The sequence below is a fragment of the Macaca thibetana genome, chromosome 1 (assembly GCF_024542745.1).
Source record: "Macaca thibetana thibetana isolate TM-01 chromosome 1, ASM2454274v1, whole genome shotgun sequence".
Classification (NCBI taxonomy): Eukaryota; Metazoa; Chordata; class Mammalia; order Primates; family Cercopithecidae; genus Macaca; species Macaca thibetana.
In genome coordinates this window covers 37,063,552-37,078,056 of record NC_065578.1, presented here as the reverse complement: position 1 = coordinate 37,078,056, position 14,505 = coordinate 37,063,552, and the positions used below count along the sequence as shown (strand labels likewise).

At 47.2% G+C, this 14,505-nt stretch overlaps 4 protein-coding genes across 5 annotated transcripts in view; 1 reads left to right on the top strand and 3 right to left on the bottom strand.

The window, feature by feature from the left end:
* The window catches only part of UTP11 (UTP11 small subunit processome component), a 594,364-nt gene that overhangs the window by 3,883 nt on the left and 575,976 nt on the right, over nt 1–14,505 (bottom strand). Inside the window, exons 2-7 of one of the 2 annotated variants that reach the window (XM_050800430.1) lie at nt 9,550–9,697; nt 4,807–4,868; nt 3,140–3,242; nt 2,308–2,421; nt 1,427–1,520; nt 1,196–1,326 (exon numbers count right to left, since the gene is read on the bottom strand). In XM_050800430.1, the coding sequence (XP_050656387.1) occupies nt 1,196–1,326; nt 1,427–1,520; nt 2,308–2,421; nt 3,140–3,242; nt 4,807–4,868; nt 9,550–9,612 (567 nt within the window). In that variant the 5' untranslated portion in view covers nt 9,613–9,697. Of the gene's footprint in view, nt 1–1,195; nt 1,327–1,426; nt 1,521–2,307; nt 2,422–3,139; nt 3,243–4,806; nt 4,869–9,549; nt 9,750–14,505 lie in introns of those variants that run through there. The other variant, XM_050800421.1, reaches the window with a different exon arrangement.
* The window catches only part of NDUFS5 (NADH:ubiquinone oxidoreductase subunit S5), a 1,192,795-nt gene that overhangs the window by 1,008,691 nt on the left and 169,599 nt on the right, over nt 1–14,505 (bottom strand). The gene's annotated exons all lie outside the window — the stretch shown is intronic.
* The window catches only part of SF3A3 (splicing factor 3a subunit 3), a 592,026-nt gene that overhangs the window by 524,497 nt on the left and 53,024 nt on the right, over nt 1–14,505 (top strand). The gene's annotated exons all lie outside the window — the stretch shown is intronic.
* The window catches only part of AKIRIN1 (akirin 1), a 1,026,732-nt gene that overhangs the window by 977,524 nt on the left and 34,703 nt on the right, over nt 1–14,505 (bottom strand). The gene's annotated exons all lie outside the window — the stretch shown is intronic.

Below are 14,505 nucleotides of genomic sequence, written 5' to 3'. Positions count from 1 at the left end.
CCTCCTGGTGTGTGCACCCAGTTGGCTGAGGCAGGACGATCGCTTAAGCCCAGAAGGTGGAGACTGCAGTGAGCCATAATCACACTATTGCACTCCAGCCTGGGTGACAGTGAGACCCTGTCTCAAAAAAAATAAAAATACACAAAGAGCTTTTGATGTGCGTATTCACTGCTAAAGGTTCAATATTGGCCAGGCGCGGTGGCTCAAGCCTGTAATCCCAGCACTTTGGGAGGCCGAGACTGGCGGATCACGAGGTCAGGAGATCGAGACCATCCTGGCTAACACGGTGAAACCCCGTCTCTACTAAAAAAGATACAAAAATATAGCCGGGCGAGGTGGTGGGCGCCTGTAGTCCCAGCTACTCGGGAGGCTGAGGCAGGAGAATGGCGTGAACCTGGGAGGCGGCGCTTGCAGTGAGTTGAGATCCAGCCACTGCACTCCAGCCTGGGCGACAGAGCAAGACTCCGTCTCAAAAAAAAAAAAAAAAAAAGATTCAGTATTAAAGTTCCAAATCCTTTAATCTTCAGTAATTCCTTTCTCTGCATTTTCAAAACACTGGCATTTGTTACAAGTATAAAAGCACAAAGTGCAGGGTCAGAATTGGGATTCAAACTCAGGTTAAAGGCCATAACCTAAGCTTCTGACCACTATACCACACATCTTCTGATCATAGAAATCAGAGAGCCCTTCTCCACTTCCATCCCATCATCAAATCCTCCTACAAATCCACTTTTGTAAGGGAACTCATGAGTTTTCCATAAATAATTATCTGAGACCAGCCACAGTGGCTCACGCCTGTAATCCCAACACTTCAGGAGGCCAAGGCAGGTGGATCAACTGAGGTCAGGAGTTAAAGACCAGCCTGGCCAACATGGCGAAACCCCATCTCTATAAAAAATACAAAAATTAGCTGGGTGTGGTGGTGCACACCTATAGTCCCAGTTACTGGGGAGGCTGAGGCATGAGAATTGCTTGAACCCAGGAGGCGGAGTTGCAGTGAGCCAAGATCGCACCAATGCATTCCAGCCTGGGAGAGAGTCAGACTCTGATTAAAAAATAAAGTAAAATAAATTTTAAAAATTCTTTTAAATGCAGTGGCAAAAAAAAAAAAAAAAAAAAAAAAAAAAAAACCCCAAAAAAAAAAACCACCTAGATTCCCCTAAACTCACATGTGAAGAACAACAGATAAAATTACCTTAAGTCCAGTCTGATTGGTAACTCCTTTCACTTTTTCTTTCTGCAAGGTCTCTATCCTGGGCCTATTAAAGACTCTGTCGACTAGCTCCGGGGCTGTTTGCAGGTGAGTTGCAACGTCAAACTGTTCAACTAAAATTCAAGACAATCCTTAAGGCACTGTCTGTTTCTAACACCAAATGACACAGACTGGCATGGTAGACTGTCCCAGAAACCTTCAAACATTTCATACCTTCCTTTTTGGTGTCAAAAAAGAACACATGCTTGTTCTGTTGCTTCCCCTGGAAATCCAGCAGATGGAGCTCTGATTTTAGTCTTTCAATTTTCTAGAACACAAAATATGGTCTCACTTTATATTAGATTCTTCTGGGGTACCAAAAAAAAAAAACTGCAAAAGTTTAAACCATTTCACATCATTATTGCCAGCCAGCAAAGAACTTGCTTTATTCTTTTAAAGGAAAGGATCCCAACACATATCAGGTACTGGGCACTTCCCAGGATGCACTTAATCCTTGTAACAGGCCGGGCGCGGTGGCTCACGCCTGTAATCCCAGCGCTTTGGGAGGCCGAGGCGGGCGGATCACGAGGTCAGGAGATCGAGACCATCCTGGCTAACACAGTGAAACCCCATCTCTACTAAAAATGCAAAAAAATTAGCCGGGCGTGGCGGCGGGCGCCTGTAGTCCCAGCTACTCGGGAGGCTGAGGCAGGAGAATGGCGTGAACCCGGGAGGTGGAGCTTGCAGTGAGCCGAGATCGCGCCACTGCACTCCAGCCTGGGCGACAGAGGGAGACTCCGTCTCAAAAAAAAAAAAAAAAAAAAAAAAATCCTTGTAACAGTCCCCTGAGACAGAAATGAGGGAAGAGCCTCAGGGAGTTGAATTTGCCCATTGTCATGAGGCTAGTAATTGGCAGTGCCAGAACTCAAACCTAGGTCTGTCTCATTTCCAAACCTGAACTCTTTCCACTCTACCATGCTAACTATACTTCTAAATCATTATTACAATCAAGTGAGATTGTAAATGCCAGAAGAAATTAACAAATACCTTGAGATTGATATATTTAAGTTTCCTTTCTTAACCAATACAACGAATCAGAACAAAGAATGAATTACCTTAGCTTCTGCAACCCTCTTCATTTCTATATATTTGACGTCCTGAGTTCTCATCAGCTTTAGTTGTTCTGGGGTTACTTCTTCCTTAGTCTCCTTAATAATATGTACTCCATCCTAAAATCCAAATTTAAAAGATATATTCCCTATTATATTAAAAATCATTAATAAGTTGTTGGCACAGTGCATGTGCCATCAATCTAGAACAAACACAACCATAGGCCAAGTGTGGTCACTCACACCTGTAATCCCAGCACTTTGAGAGGTCAAGATGGGCAGATCACTTGAGGTCAGGAGTTCAAGATCAGCCTGACCAACATGGTGAAACCCTTTCTCTACTAAAAATACAAAAAATTAGCTGGGCACAGTAGTGTGTGCCTGTAGTTCCAGCTACTTGGGAGGCTGAGGCACGAGAATCACTTGAACCCAGGAGGCAGAGGTTGCAGGGAGCCAAGATCACACCACTGCACTCCAGCCTGGGCGACAGAGAGACTCCATCTCAAAACAAAACACAACAAAACAAAACAAAAAAAAGACAACCAAATGCTGTATGCTAACAGCAATCCTACACACAGGCCCCTGAGGCACACGTTCAGCGTGGCACCTCCAGTCATCCATCCTAGAACAGCTCCGGGTGTAAGATAACCCACAATCAAAGGCAGAAATGCACACTCCTCTGGAAGTAGAAGGTTTGCCTTGGACACTGACCAAGAGCACCTGGAGTAACCAGAGAAGGGTTAAATTAAGGCCAAGGATCCTTCTTCTCCATCTCCTCCCTGCCCTTATTTTCCAATGTGGGGAGCTCAAAACACCAACCAAGCCACTGGGCACCCACCTGGAGTTTAACCCGAGTCATTTTGTAGTAGAATTCATCTGGATTTTTTTCAAGAGCCTTCTTACGGAGAGCTCTGAGGTATTCCTGTTTTTTATGGTAGTCACTAAAAGACAGGTTAAATGAGGTTCATAGCAAAAAACAAAAAGATAATTTTTAAAAACCAAAACCCACAATAAGCAAACTTTACAAGCATCTAAAAGGCCACACAAAGCGAAACTCAAAAAAGCCAAAGCAGAGACTGGATCTGATGGACACTCCACTGTCACTGAGCTGAGCTCACGCTTCGCAGGGTCCACAATCTAATCAACAGTTCCTACTCCAGTGGAACCTGAAATTAACTGTCCCCAGCCCACATATGTTTCAGTGCCATTTATATCATTACAGGGAAACACCAAACAAAGTACAAATTAAAAGTCCTTAGACAGGATATGGTGCAAGCTTGGGCACCAGATGACCACATGTAACTCAGAAACTACACAGTACAGTATAGCACAATGACTAGAATCATGGACTCTGCAGCCAGACAGCATGCGTTCAAATCTGGACTTGACAACTTCTGGCTAAGTAACCTTGGATAAGTTATCAAACCATCCTGCATCCCAATTTCACTTGTAAAATGAATACGATAATAGTAACCTATCCCAGAAGGTTGTTGGGAGGGAAGAATCAGTGTAAAAATGGTAAAATATCCTAGAACACTGCCTGGCCCAATAACAACACTTAATTATCATTAGGCTTAAAATCTCTGGGACCTACAGAAACCCATTTAATCCATCACCACCATCTAGACCAGGGGCATAAGAAGGACCTCAGCTGGCCAGGCACGGTGGCTCAAGCCTGTAATCCCAGCACTTTGGGAGACCAAGACGGGTGGATCACGAGGTCAGGAGATCGAAACCATCCTGGCTAACACAGTGAAACCCCGTCTCTACTAAAAATACAAAAACTTAGCCGGGCGTGGTGGCGGGTGCCTGTAGTCCCAGCTACTCGGGAGGCTGAGGCAGGAGAATGGCGGGAACCCGGGAGGCGGAGCTTGCAGTGAGCTGAGATCCGGCCACTGCACTCCAGCCTGGGCAACAGAGCAAGACTCTAGCTCAAAAAAAAAAAAAAAAAAGAAGAAGGACCTCAGCTGACATGTATGGCTAACAAATAATTAAGAAGTATTTTGCAAATAAAGTGCTAATAGAGAAGAAGAATGGGGATAATTGTTTTATAAAATGCTTTCAGAGTTCATTATCACCCACGCTTGGTCTCATGAATCCATCTTTCACATCTCTTCATTCCACACCACACACATGGTATGTAAGAGACTCAACAAATGGAATTTCAGATTATATCTTGCACTTCAAGAAAACAAAGAGAAAAAAGATTCAGCTTTGGGCTCAAACACCAAGGCAGAGCCAAATCAAAGCCACTATGAGAAAATGATCTGGAACAACATAATACAAATAATTCACAATGCAACTACAGTTAAATAAATAATGATCTGCCTAAACAAAGAGAGAAATTTAGGGTCACAGAAAAAATTATCTGACAGGCTGCCAGAGCTTTGGCCATTTTATCAATGGCAGGAAATTATCCCCTGTTGGACACTCAGGCAATTCAGCTGCAGTGCAAGGAGGTTGTAAGCTTCTTGGCAGCGCCTCCACCAGAAAGACTGAACTCACTCTGCACGAAGTTTATAATCTTTCTTTTTCTCCAGCAAGCCCAGATGTTTTCGAAAGCCAGGCTAGAAGACAAAAGAAAAAACAACATTGTTTAGTTTCCTCCGCGAACACATATCCAAATCAACATGACACCTAACAGGCACAGGAGTCTCTGAAGCGCTCAGTAAATCCAGTCCTTGGAGCTAACCCATGAACCTGTCCCCTCCCCTCCCCACAACTGGGCTCTGCCCAAGGATGAGAGGGACCCTGCCAGCACCAGACAGGTCACAAGCACTGCTGTAGTAGGTTTCTTGGCCTATTAAGGACAGAGAGAGGCAACAATGACTCGGCACTAAGCAAGCAGTTGCCAGTTGTACTAAAATTACTACCAACTTAATCCAAGGGTTTATAAAATACTACAAAGGGAAAACATAGTAACAGGGAGGCAACTGTGGTAAGGGAGCTAAATTTAGAGTCTGGAGATGTGGGTTCAAATCCAAGTTTTACCTCTGAACAATCTGTGACCTTGGGCATGTCACTTAACTTCTCTGAACGGCTATTTCCTGACTGTAACATGAAAATAGTACCTCCTTCTCCGTGTTATCCTGAGGATTCAAGGAGCTCGTGTAAGTGGTAATGCCTGCACATGGCTTGACACATAGCAGCTATCCAGCATGAGTTTACTATCATTATTATACTTGTGGTACTAGGTATGAGACAAAAGTATGACAGAAAGTCCTTTCTCTGACGTAGGCTTGGAGAGCACGGAAGGTATAAGGATTAAATCTTGGTATGATCTTTCTACATACTACTATTTGTTGAGCACTTAGTATATGTCAGGGTCTTGCAATGTGCTATGCTCATTACAAAATTTCATTTAATCCCCAAAACAACCTTGTAAAGAAGGTGAAACAGGCACTATTGCTACCCCAGTTTTCCATAAAGAGAATGACATTTAGAGAATGATATGCCCGCCGGGCGCGGTGGCTCAAGCCTGTAATCCCAGCACTTTGGGAGGCCGAGACGGGTGGATCACGAGGTCAGGAGATCGAGACCATCCTGGCTAACACCGTGAAACCCCGTCTCTACTAAAAATACAAAAAACTAGCCGGGCGAGGTGGCGGGCGCCTGTAGTCCCAGCTACTCCGGAGGCTGAGGCAGGAGAATGGCATAAACCCGGGAGGCGGAGCTTGCAGTGAGCTGAGATCCGGCCACTGTACTCCAGCCCCGGCTACAGAGCAAGACTCCGTCTCAAAAAAAAAAAAAAGAGAATGATATGCCCAAGAACACAGAACTAATAAGCAGCAGAGCCAAAACTAGAACCCATTCTCCCTGGGGCCATCACAGTAGACTGAGTCCTCTTCTGTTGTGAATAATGTTAACATTTTGGGAAATGCACACACTTCTCTAGTGTTGCAAACTTGTATAATAGGCTGGGTGCAGTGGCTCATGCTGTAATCCCAGCACTTTGGGAGGCCAAGGTGAGTGAGGCACCTGAGGTCAGGAGTTCAAGACAAGCCTGGCTAACCTGGTGAAACTCCGTCTCCACAAAAATACAACAATTAGCTGGGCATGATGGCGAGTGCCTATAATCCCAGCTATTCGCGAGGCTGAGGCGGGAGAATTGCTTGAACACGGGAGGCGGAGGTTGCAGTGGGCCAAGATCGCACCACTGCACTCCAGCCTGAGCAACAGGGCGAGACTCCGTCTCAAAAAAACAAACAAAAAAAATTTGTATAATAATAATTTGGGTAAGATTTTTTTTTTTTGAGACAGTCTTGCTGTCGCCAGGCTGGAGTGCAATGGTGCGATCTTGGCTTACTGCAACCTCCGCCTCCTGGCTTCAAGCAATTCTCCTGCCTCAGCCTCCCGAGTAGCTGGGAATACAGGTGTGCACCACCATGCCCCACTAATTTTTGTATTTTAGTAGAGACAGGGTTTCACCATGTTGGTCAGGATGGTCTCCATCTCCTGACCTTGGCCTTCCAAAGTGCTGCAGTTACAGGCGTGAGCCACTGCGCCCAGCCTAATTTGGGTAGGATTTTTAACAGTCATCTTTCTCATCTTTTATCCTTCAAGTGATGCAATAAATAGCTATTTAAGGCCAAGCTCACATGTGCAATCCCAGCACTTTGGGAGGCTGAGATGAGCAGATCACTTGAGCCCAGAAGTTCGAGACCAACCTGGGCAACACAGTGAGACCTCATCTCCACAAATTAAAAAAATAAAATAAAATTAGCTGGGTGTCACAGTACACGTCTGTGGTCCCTGCTACTCAGGAAGCTGAGGCAAAAGAATGGCTTGAGTGAGTGGGTCGAGCCTGAAGTGAGTCGTGATTGCCCCACTGCACTCCAGCCTTGGCAACAGAGGGAGACACTATCTCAAAAAAATAAGTAAAATAACACCAAACCTCCCCTAATAATTTTAACTTTAATTACAGCAGACAAAGGGAGGTTGACAGAGTAGAGAAAGTAAGCTAAAGGGTCAAAAGAGCAACAACATGAGGTGAGGCAGAACTCTTGAAATCTCTCATGTCCACCTGAATGTACACCCGCATTACAGAAGGAAACCTGGTATTGGATCTAAAACAGTTTACGTAATAACACATACACCTTTCATATAAAATATCTTCAGTAGCTCCCCCACTGCCCTACTGAAGGATCTACAGGATAAAGTCCAAACGACTCAAATATGGAACGTTTGTGTCAATGGTTTACCCACATTTTCAGGATGGCCTTTTTCTCACCTCTTCCACATAGGCCTTCCGTTCCTACTCAGCCATGGCCATGCCATGTCCACAGCCAGCTTTGAAAGCCCTCTGTTTTCTCTGCTAATCCAGTTCCACTACTTACAACTGTGACTTTGGATATACTATTCAATCTTAATCTTTAAGCAACAGATTCCTCATTTGTAAAATGCAGGGCTGTGCCTAGCATATAGTAAGTGCTCAAAAGGTGATAGTTTTGGCCAGGTGCAGGGGCTCATGCCTGTAATCTCAGCACTTTGGGAGGCCAAGGTGTGTGGATCACCTGAGGTCAGGAGTTCGAGACTAGCCTGGACAACCTGACAAAACCCCATCTCTACTAAAAATACAAAAATTAGCAGGGCATGGTAGTGCGTACCTACAGTCCCAGCTACTCGGGAGGCTGAGACAGGAGAATCGCTTGAACCCGGGAGTCGGAGGTTGTAGTGAGGCGAGATTGTACCACTGCACTCCAACCGGGGCAACAGAGCGAGACCCCATCTCAAAAAAAAAAAAAGTTTGATATATGCTATTAAGCAGGAAGACTTAACTGTAGTTAAGAGGCCTTAGTTCGGCCGGGCGCGGTGGCTCAAGCCTGTAATCCCAGCACTTTGGGAGGCCGAGGCGGGCGGATCACAAGGTCAGGAGATCGAGACCACAGTGAAACCCCGTCTCTACTAAAAATACAAAAAATTAGCCGGGCGCGGTGGCGGGCGACTGTAGTCCCAGCTACTCAGGAGGCTGAGGCAGGAGAATGGCGGGAACCCGGGAGGCGGAGCTTGCAGTGAGCCGAGATCGCGCCACTGCACTCCAGCCTGGGCAACAGCGTGAGACTCCATCTCAAAAAAAAAAAAAAAAAAAAAAAAAAAAGAGGCCTTAGTTCTATCCCATCAGTCAGCTGCACAACTCTTTCCTCTCTCTTCCTCATCTGTAAAATTAAGAGGGAGCACACACGTATGCTAAGGGCCTTTCTGAATCAGATATATATATATATATATATATATATATATTTTTTTTTTTTTTTTTTTTTTTTTTTTTTTTTTGAGACGGAGTCTCACGCTGTTGCCCAGGCTGGAGTGCAGTGGCGCGATCTCGGCTCACTGCAAGCTCCGCCTCCCGGGTTCCCGCCATTCTCCTGCCTCAGCCTCCTGAGTAGCTGGGACTACAGGCGCCCGCCACCGCGCCCGGCTAATTTTTTTTGTATTTTTAGTAGAGACGGGGTTTCACTGTGGTCTCGATCTCCTGACCTTGTGATCCGCCCGCCTCGGCCTCCCAAAGTGCTGGGATTACAGGCTTGAGCCACGGCGCCCGGCCTGAATCAGATATTAAGCACGGGATTCCTGACAGTGTTTCAATTGATTCTGCATATAAGCTTATTTCTACTCAACCTCCCTACACAGACGCACCCACCATAGAAATCCTAGAACTGTTTACTCTGCCTGAATCTGGTGTTTGTAACTGGACAAGTCATCACTCTGGACCTCAGTTTCCTCATCTGTATAATGGGAATGGAAAAGGCCAACATTAAGGGGTAAGACATAAACAAATAGCACATGTGGCAGATCTTCATGAACCACAAGCCCAGTGTGATGATGATAACACATTAGTAAGGACAGTCTCTTCGGTCAGGACCCCCATATGCAGCAGGCGGAGCTGAGCATTAGACATGGGATCCAATTTCAGCCCGGCAGTTTTGCCTATATGAGCTCTGACCTCAACTCCTCAGAAAAGGCCAAGCACTTGACAGGCATTATCTTACTCAATCACCACACTGAAATCTTCCAGAGTAGGTTTTATATCCCCAAGGAAAGGGGAGCAACCCTGCTCTTCCTAGAACGGAAACGACAAATCCCCTCCACTCGTTCCCACGAAGCTCCGCCCCAGACACACCAGCGTCATTAGCATACATTTGCGTGTATTTATATACAGTTTGGACCCGGATCCCACAGGGGCGACAGGGTTGGGGAGAGAGTAACACATGGCGACAAGGGCCAGCACTCGTGGGGCCTGTGTGGTCCTACCTGGCTTCGCTCTCGGTGTTCCCGCTGCCGGGACTTAGCCGCCTTTCGAAAAGCCGCCGCCATCTCTATGCAGCCTTGGAAAAACTCACTGGACAACGCCGGATCCGCACTGCCTCTGCCGCCGAATCCACTAATTCCTACCGGAAACAGGCCTAGCCCCCCGTGGATTAGAACCGCCCACTTCCTCTAAGCAACCTATCCGGAGCCGGTTTTCCGGATGTACGCCATCCAACACAGGCAGTCACCGCAGGCTGCTTCTGGGAAGTGTAGTTTCCTAGATCTAGTCTCGTGACTCTCCAAGAACCAGTTCTTATTCGCTAGCGCCTCTCCACGCTACCCAGATCTCGCCTTCGCGCTCGGTCCGCGTGGGCACTTGGGAACACGTGGCTGGCACTGGTCTCCGTCTGAGCTGGGCTCGGAGTGTGCGCATGTGCGGTCACTTACGGCTCGGCACGGGTTGCTGTATTTAGGCGGTATGTTTAAAGCTAGAGCAGTTTAAAGCGGATTTTAGGATTTAACAGTGTTGGGGCTGGCCGGGGGCGGTGGCTCACGCCTGTAATCCCAGCACTTTGGGAGGCCGAGGCAGGCGGGTCACGAGGTCAAGAGTTCGAGACCAGCCTGACCAACATGCTGAACCCCTGTCACTCCTTAAAAAAAGTATACAAGCCGGGCGCGGTGGCTCACGCCTGTAATCCCAGCACTTTGGGAGGCCGAGGCGGGCGGATCACAAGGTCAGGAGATCGAGACCATCCTGGCTAACACTGTGAAACCCCGTCTCTACTAAAAATGCAAAAAATTAGCCGGGCGAGGCGGCGGGCGCCTGTAGTCCCAGCTACTCGGGAGGCTGAGGCAGGAGAATGGCGTGAACCCGGGAGGCGGAGCTTGCAGTGAGCCGAGATCGCGCCACTGCACTCCAGCCTGGGCGACTAAGCGAGACTCTGTCTCAAAAAAAAAAGTATACAAAAATTAGCTGGGCGTGGTGGCGTGCACCTGTAATCCTAGCTACTCGGGAGGCTGAGGCAGGAGAATCACTTGAACCTGGGAGGCAGAGGTTGCAGTGAGCGGAGATTGCGCCATTACACTCCAGCCTGGGCAATAGAGTGAGACTTCGTCTCAAAAAACAACAACAACAAAAAAAACAGTGTTGGTGCTCAGGACACGCCACTCCAAAATATGACTGTGGGAGGCCGGAATATGCCACCCCAAAATATATATTTCTCTGGCTTATTTTTTTCAGCTGGTTATGCTGAGAAACTGCAGACACGGGAGTTGCTCTGAAAAGCTGTCCTTCCTTTTGTAGAAATAAATTTACACCTACAAAGGAAATCTACATTTTTAGTGAGGTATCTGTGTCAAGAAGAGGGCTGACAACTATTACTTCCTGAGAAATTTTATCTCCGTAACAGGACATTTCTTCCCCTCACCTTCCCATAATTTGTGTTGCCACCGGCCCCCAGAGGCTCCATGCCACTATTCTTTTCTGTGACTCAGGACATTATATAAACGTCATTCATCTGACCTGTCCATTTTTTGCTCCTCTACAACAGTGTACTGGAAAAAACATTCTATAGAGAGACAAGAGACCTTAAAACCATACCTGGCTCTGCCACTCACTTACAGGTTGTGTGATTTTTGGCAGGTTTCTTGACTTTAATGAGCATCATTTTTCTCAAGCATAAAATGAGAATAATAATAACATGCACTTCTTGCCTCATATTGCTGTCAAGAGCTCACAGTTGAACTGAGGAGTCATATCTGTAAAGAGCATAGAAGGGAATCACCCAATGACAATAGCTATAAAGTTCCGAGTCCCTCACATCCCCAAGGGAATGGCTGGTTGACGATACGAGAATCAGAGGCAGTACAAGGTAATGACCCATGAGGTGTGTTCATCTCATGTATCACTTATCATTGGAAGACAAGGCCCTTTATAATCTGCCCATGCTCACCTTTCCAGCCTCATTTCCATTAAGAAGACGAGCTATCAGGCAGGGTGACTAGGTGGCAGCCCCAGCCACTCCTGCCTCTTCCCCTGAAGAAGGCACTGGGTAACCAGTATACCCAAGAGAAGCTAGCTCTGTACATTAGACAGGGGGACCCTGGTGTCAGCCCTGGCTTTATATCTATCACCTATTGTCTTGTGATTTGAGGCTATGATGTCAAACTCTGAGCTTGTCTTACTCTGTCAAATGGTGATGATGATGATAATAATAATAACCACCTCATCTATTTTTTGTGAGGACAGGAGGAGGTAATGAGTACCACATGGCATGGTGCCCTTCACACAGTCAACATTTAACTACATTAATTCTTGCTCTGCCCTTCCCACTTCCCAAGCTCTGTGAAAGTCACTTACTTATTTCACCCTCTCCACCCACAAATTCAGTGTCCAGCTTGGGGTCACAAGGAAAGTTTCTAGGCAGCCAGGCACAGTGGCTCATGGTTGTAATCACAGCATATTGGGAGGCTGACGCGGGCAGATCACTTGAGGTCAGGAGTTCGAGACCAGCCTGGCCAACATGGTGAAACTCCGTCTCCACTAAAAATACAATTTGGAAGAGGTTATCTACAAAGCCTTGAGGCCTTCAAGGGCTCTAGGCAGCCAGTAAGTAAGAGTGAGCAATACACCCAGAGAAGAAAGGCTGTGTTCTCACTAGGGGGAAGGAGGGCCTGTGATTACAGGCATCAGAGAGTGATTCAGCACCCAGAGGAAACCATGAGAGGCCTGTCAGTAGCCACCCAGGGCCTCCTTTTGAAAACCCTTGCAGAGTGAAAAAACAGCAGGGGTGTCCTAAGCATGAGATAAAGAAGAGTGTGTGGGGACCTCTAGGGTGAGTGAGGGACAACAGGATCCTACTCACCCAAGGCCAGTCATCCAGCTCTCAGGCTTTGCTTCCAGCCCCAGTTCAGACACACCTGTTTCCCAGGGAGGGGGAAGGACAGATAGGGAACAGGAACAGGGAGTCCATGTGGTTGATCCCTGGACTTCCCTGGGGCACGTCCTCTTGGGCCAACGAAAATAGAGTGAGCAGGGAAATGTGAGCCTACTGGGGAGTGGAAATTGAGACAGGGAGACACAGCTTCACTGTGGGAGGCTTGCCCCTAGGCCGGTTTCCCTAGCCCAGGTGGCCCAAGCAGAGAGCTAACTTTCTCTGGCCCCCAGACTCCAAGTCCAAGTAGCTGAACCTTAACATTTGACCATGAAAAGGGGGACTGTCCCCACATATTGACAACCTATTGTGTGCTCTCATCCAATCCTTACAACAATGCTGTGAGGCAGACTTTTCACAGTGAGAAGACTGAGGTTTACAGAGAATGAATGACTACAGATACTAGAGCCTAATGGTGAAGCTCGTTTTTGGCATAGGGCACTACCACTTCTGACTGTCTAGATTTGATTTTTTTTTTTTTTTCCGAGACAGAGTCTTGCTCTGTCGCCCAGGCTGGAGTGCAGTGGCGCGATCTTGGCTCACTGTAACCTCCTCCTCCTGGGTTCGAGCGATTCTCCTGCCTCAGCCTCCCAAGTAGCTGGGATTACAGGCGCCCACCCCCACGATCAGCTAATTTTGTATTCTTAGTAGAGGCAGGGTTTCACCACGTTGGCCAGGCTGGTCTCAAACTCTTGACTTCGTGATCCGCCTGCCTCAGCCTCCCAAAGTGCTGGGATTACAAGCGTGAGCCACCACGCCCAGTTGATTTGATTTTTTTCTAATAGAGATGGGGGTCTCACTATGTTGCCAGATCTGGTCTTTTTTTTTTTTTTTTTTTTCAGACAGAGTCTCACTCTGTCACCCAGGCTGGAGTGCAGTGGCTCACTGCAAGCTCCGCCTCCCGGATTCACGCCATCCTCCTGCCTCAGCCTCCAGAATAGCTGGGACTACAGGCGCCCGCTACCACGCCTGGCTAATTTTTTGTATTTTTAGGAGAGACGGGGTTTCACAGTGTTAGCCAGGATGGTCTCGATCTCCTGACCTCGTGATCCGCCTGCCTTGGCCTCCCAAAATCCTGGGATTACAGGTGTGAGCCATCGCGCCTGGCCCAGATCTGGTCTTAAACTGTTGGGCTCAAGCAATCCTCCTGCCTCAGCCTCCCAAAGTGCTGGGATTACAGGCAAGAGCCACCATGCCCAGCCAACCATCGGGATTTGTATCCTAGCTTTGCCATTATTACCTGTGTCACCCTTGCCAGGTTACTTAATCTCTCTGTGCCTCCATTTTCTCATCTTTAAAATGAGGATGAAAATATATATTTAGGCCAGGAGTAGTGGCTCATGCCTGTAATCCCAGCACTTTGTGGGACTGAGGCAAGAGGATCGCTTGAGCTCAGGAGTTCAAGACCAGCCTGGGCAACTTAATAAGACCCCTGCCTCTACAAAAAATTTAAATTAAAATAAATTAGCTGGGTGTGGTGGCCCACGCCTGTAGTCCCAGCTACTTGGGAGACTGAGGTAGGAGGATCACTTGAGCCCAGGAGGTTAAGGTTACAGTGAGCTGTGATTGCACCGCTGCACTCCAGCCTGGGTGACAGAGCAACACACTGTCTCAAAAACAAACAAATATATATGCACATATATCTTTTTTTTTTTTTTTTTTTTTTTTTTTGAGACGGAGTCTCACGCTGTTGCCCAGGCTGGAGTGCAGTGGCACGATCTCGGCTCACTGCAAGCTCCGCCTCCCGGGTTCCCGCCATTCTCCTGCCTCAGCCTCCTGAGTAGCTGGGACTACAGTCGCCCGCCACTGCGCCTGGCTAATTTTTTTTTGTATTTTTAGTAGAGATGGGGTTTCACTGTGGTCTCGATCTCCTGACCTTGTGATCCACCCGCCTCGGCCTCCCAAAGTGCTGGGATTACAGGCTTGAGCCACCGCGCCCAGCCTATATGCACATATATCTAATAAAGTTATTGAATAATCACTTTAATATATGTAAAGTGTTTAGGAGTGGTGCAAAGAAAGAACT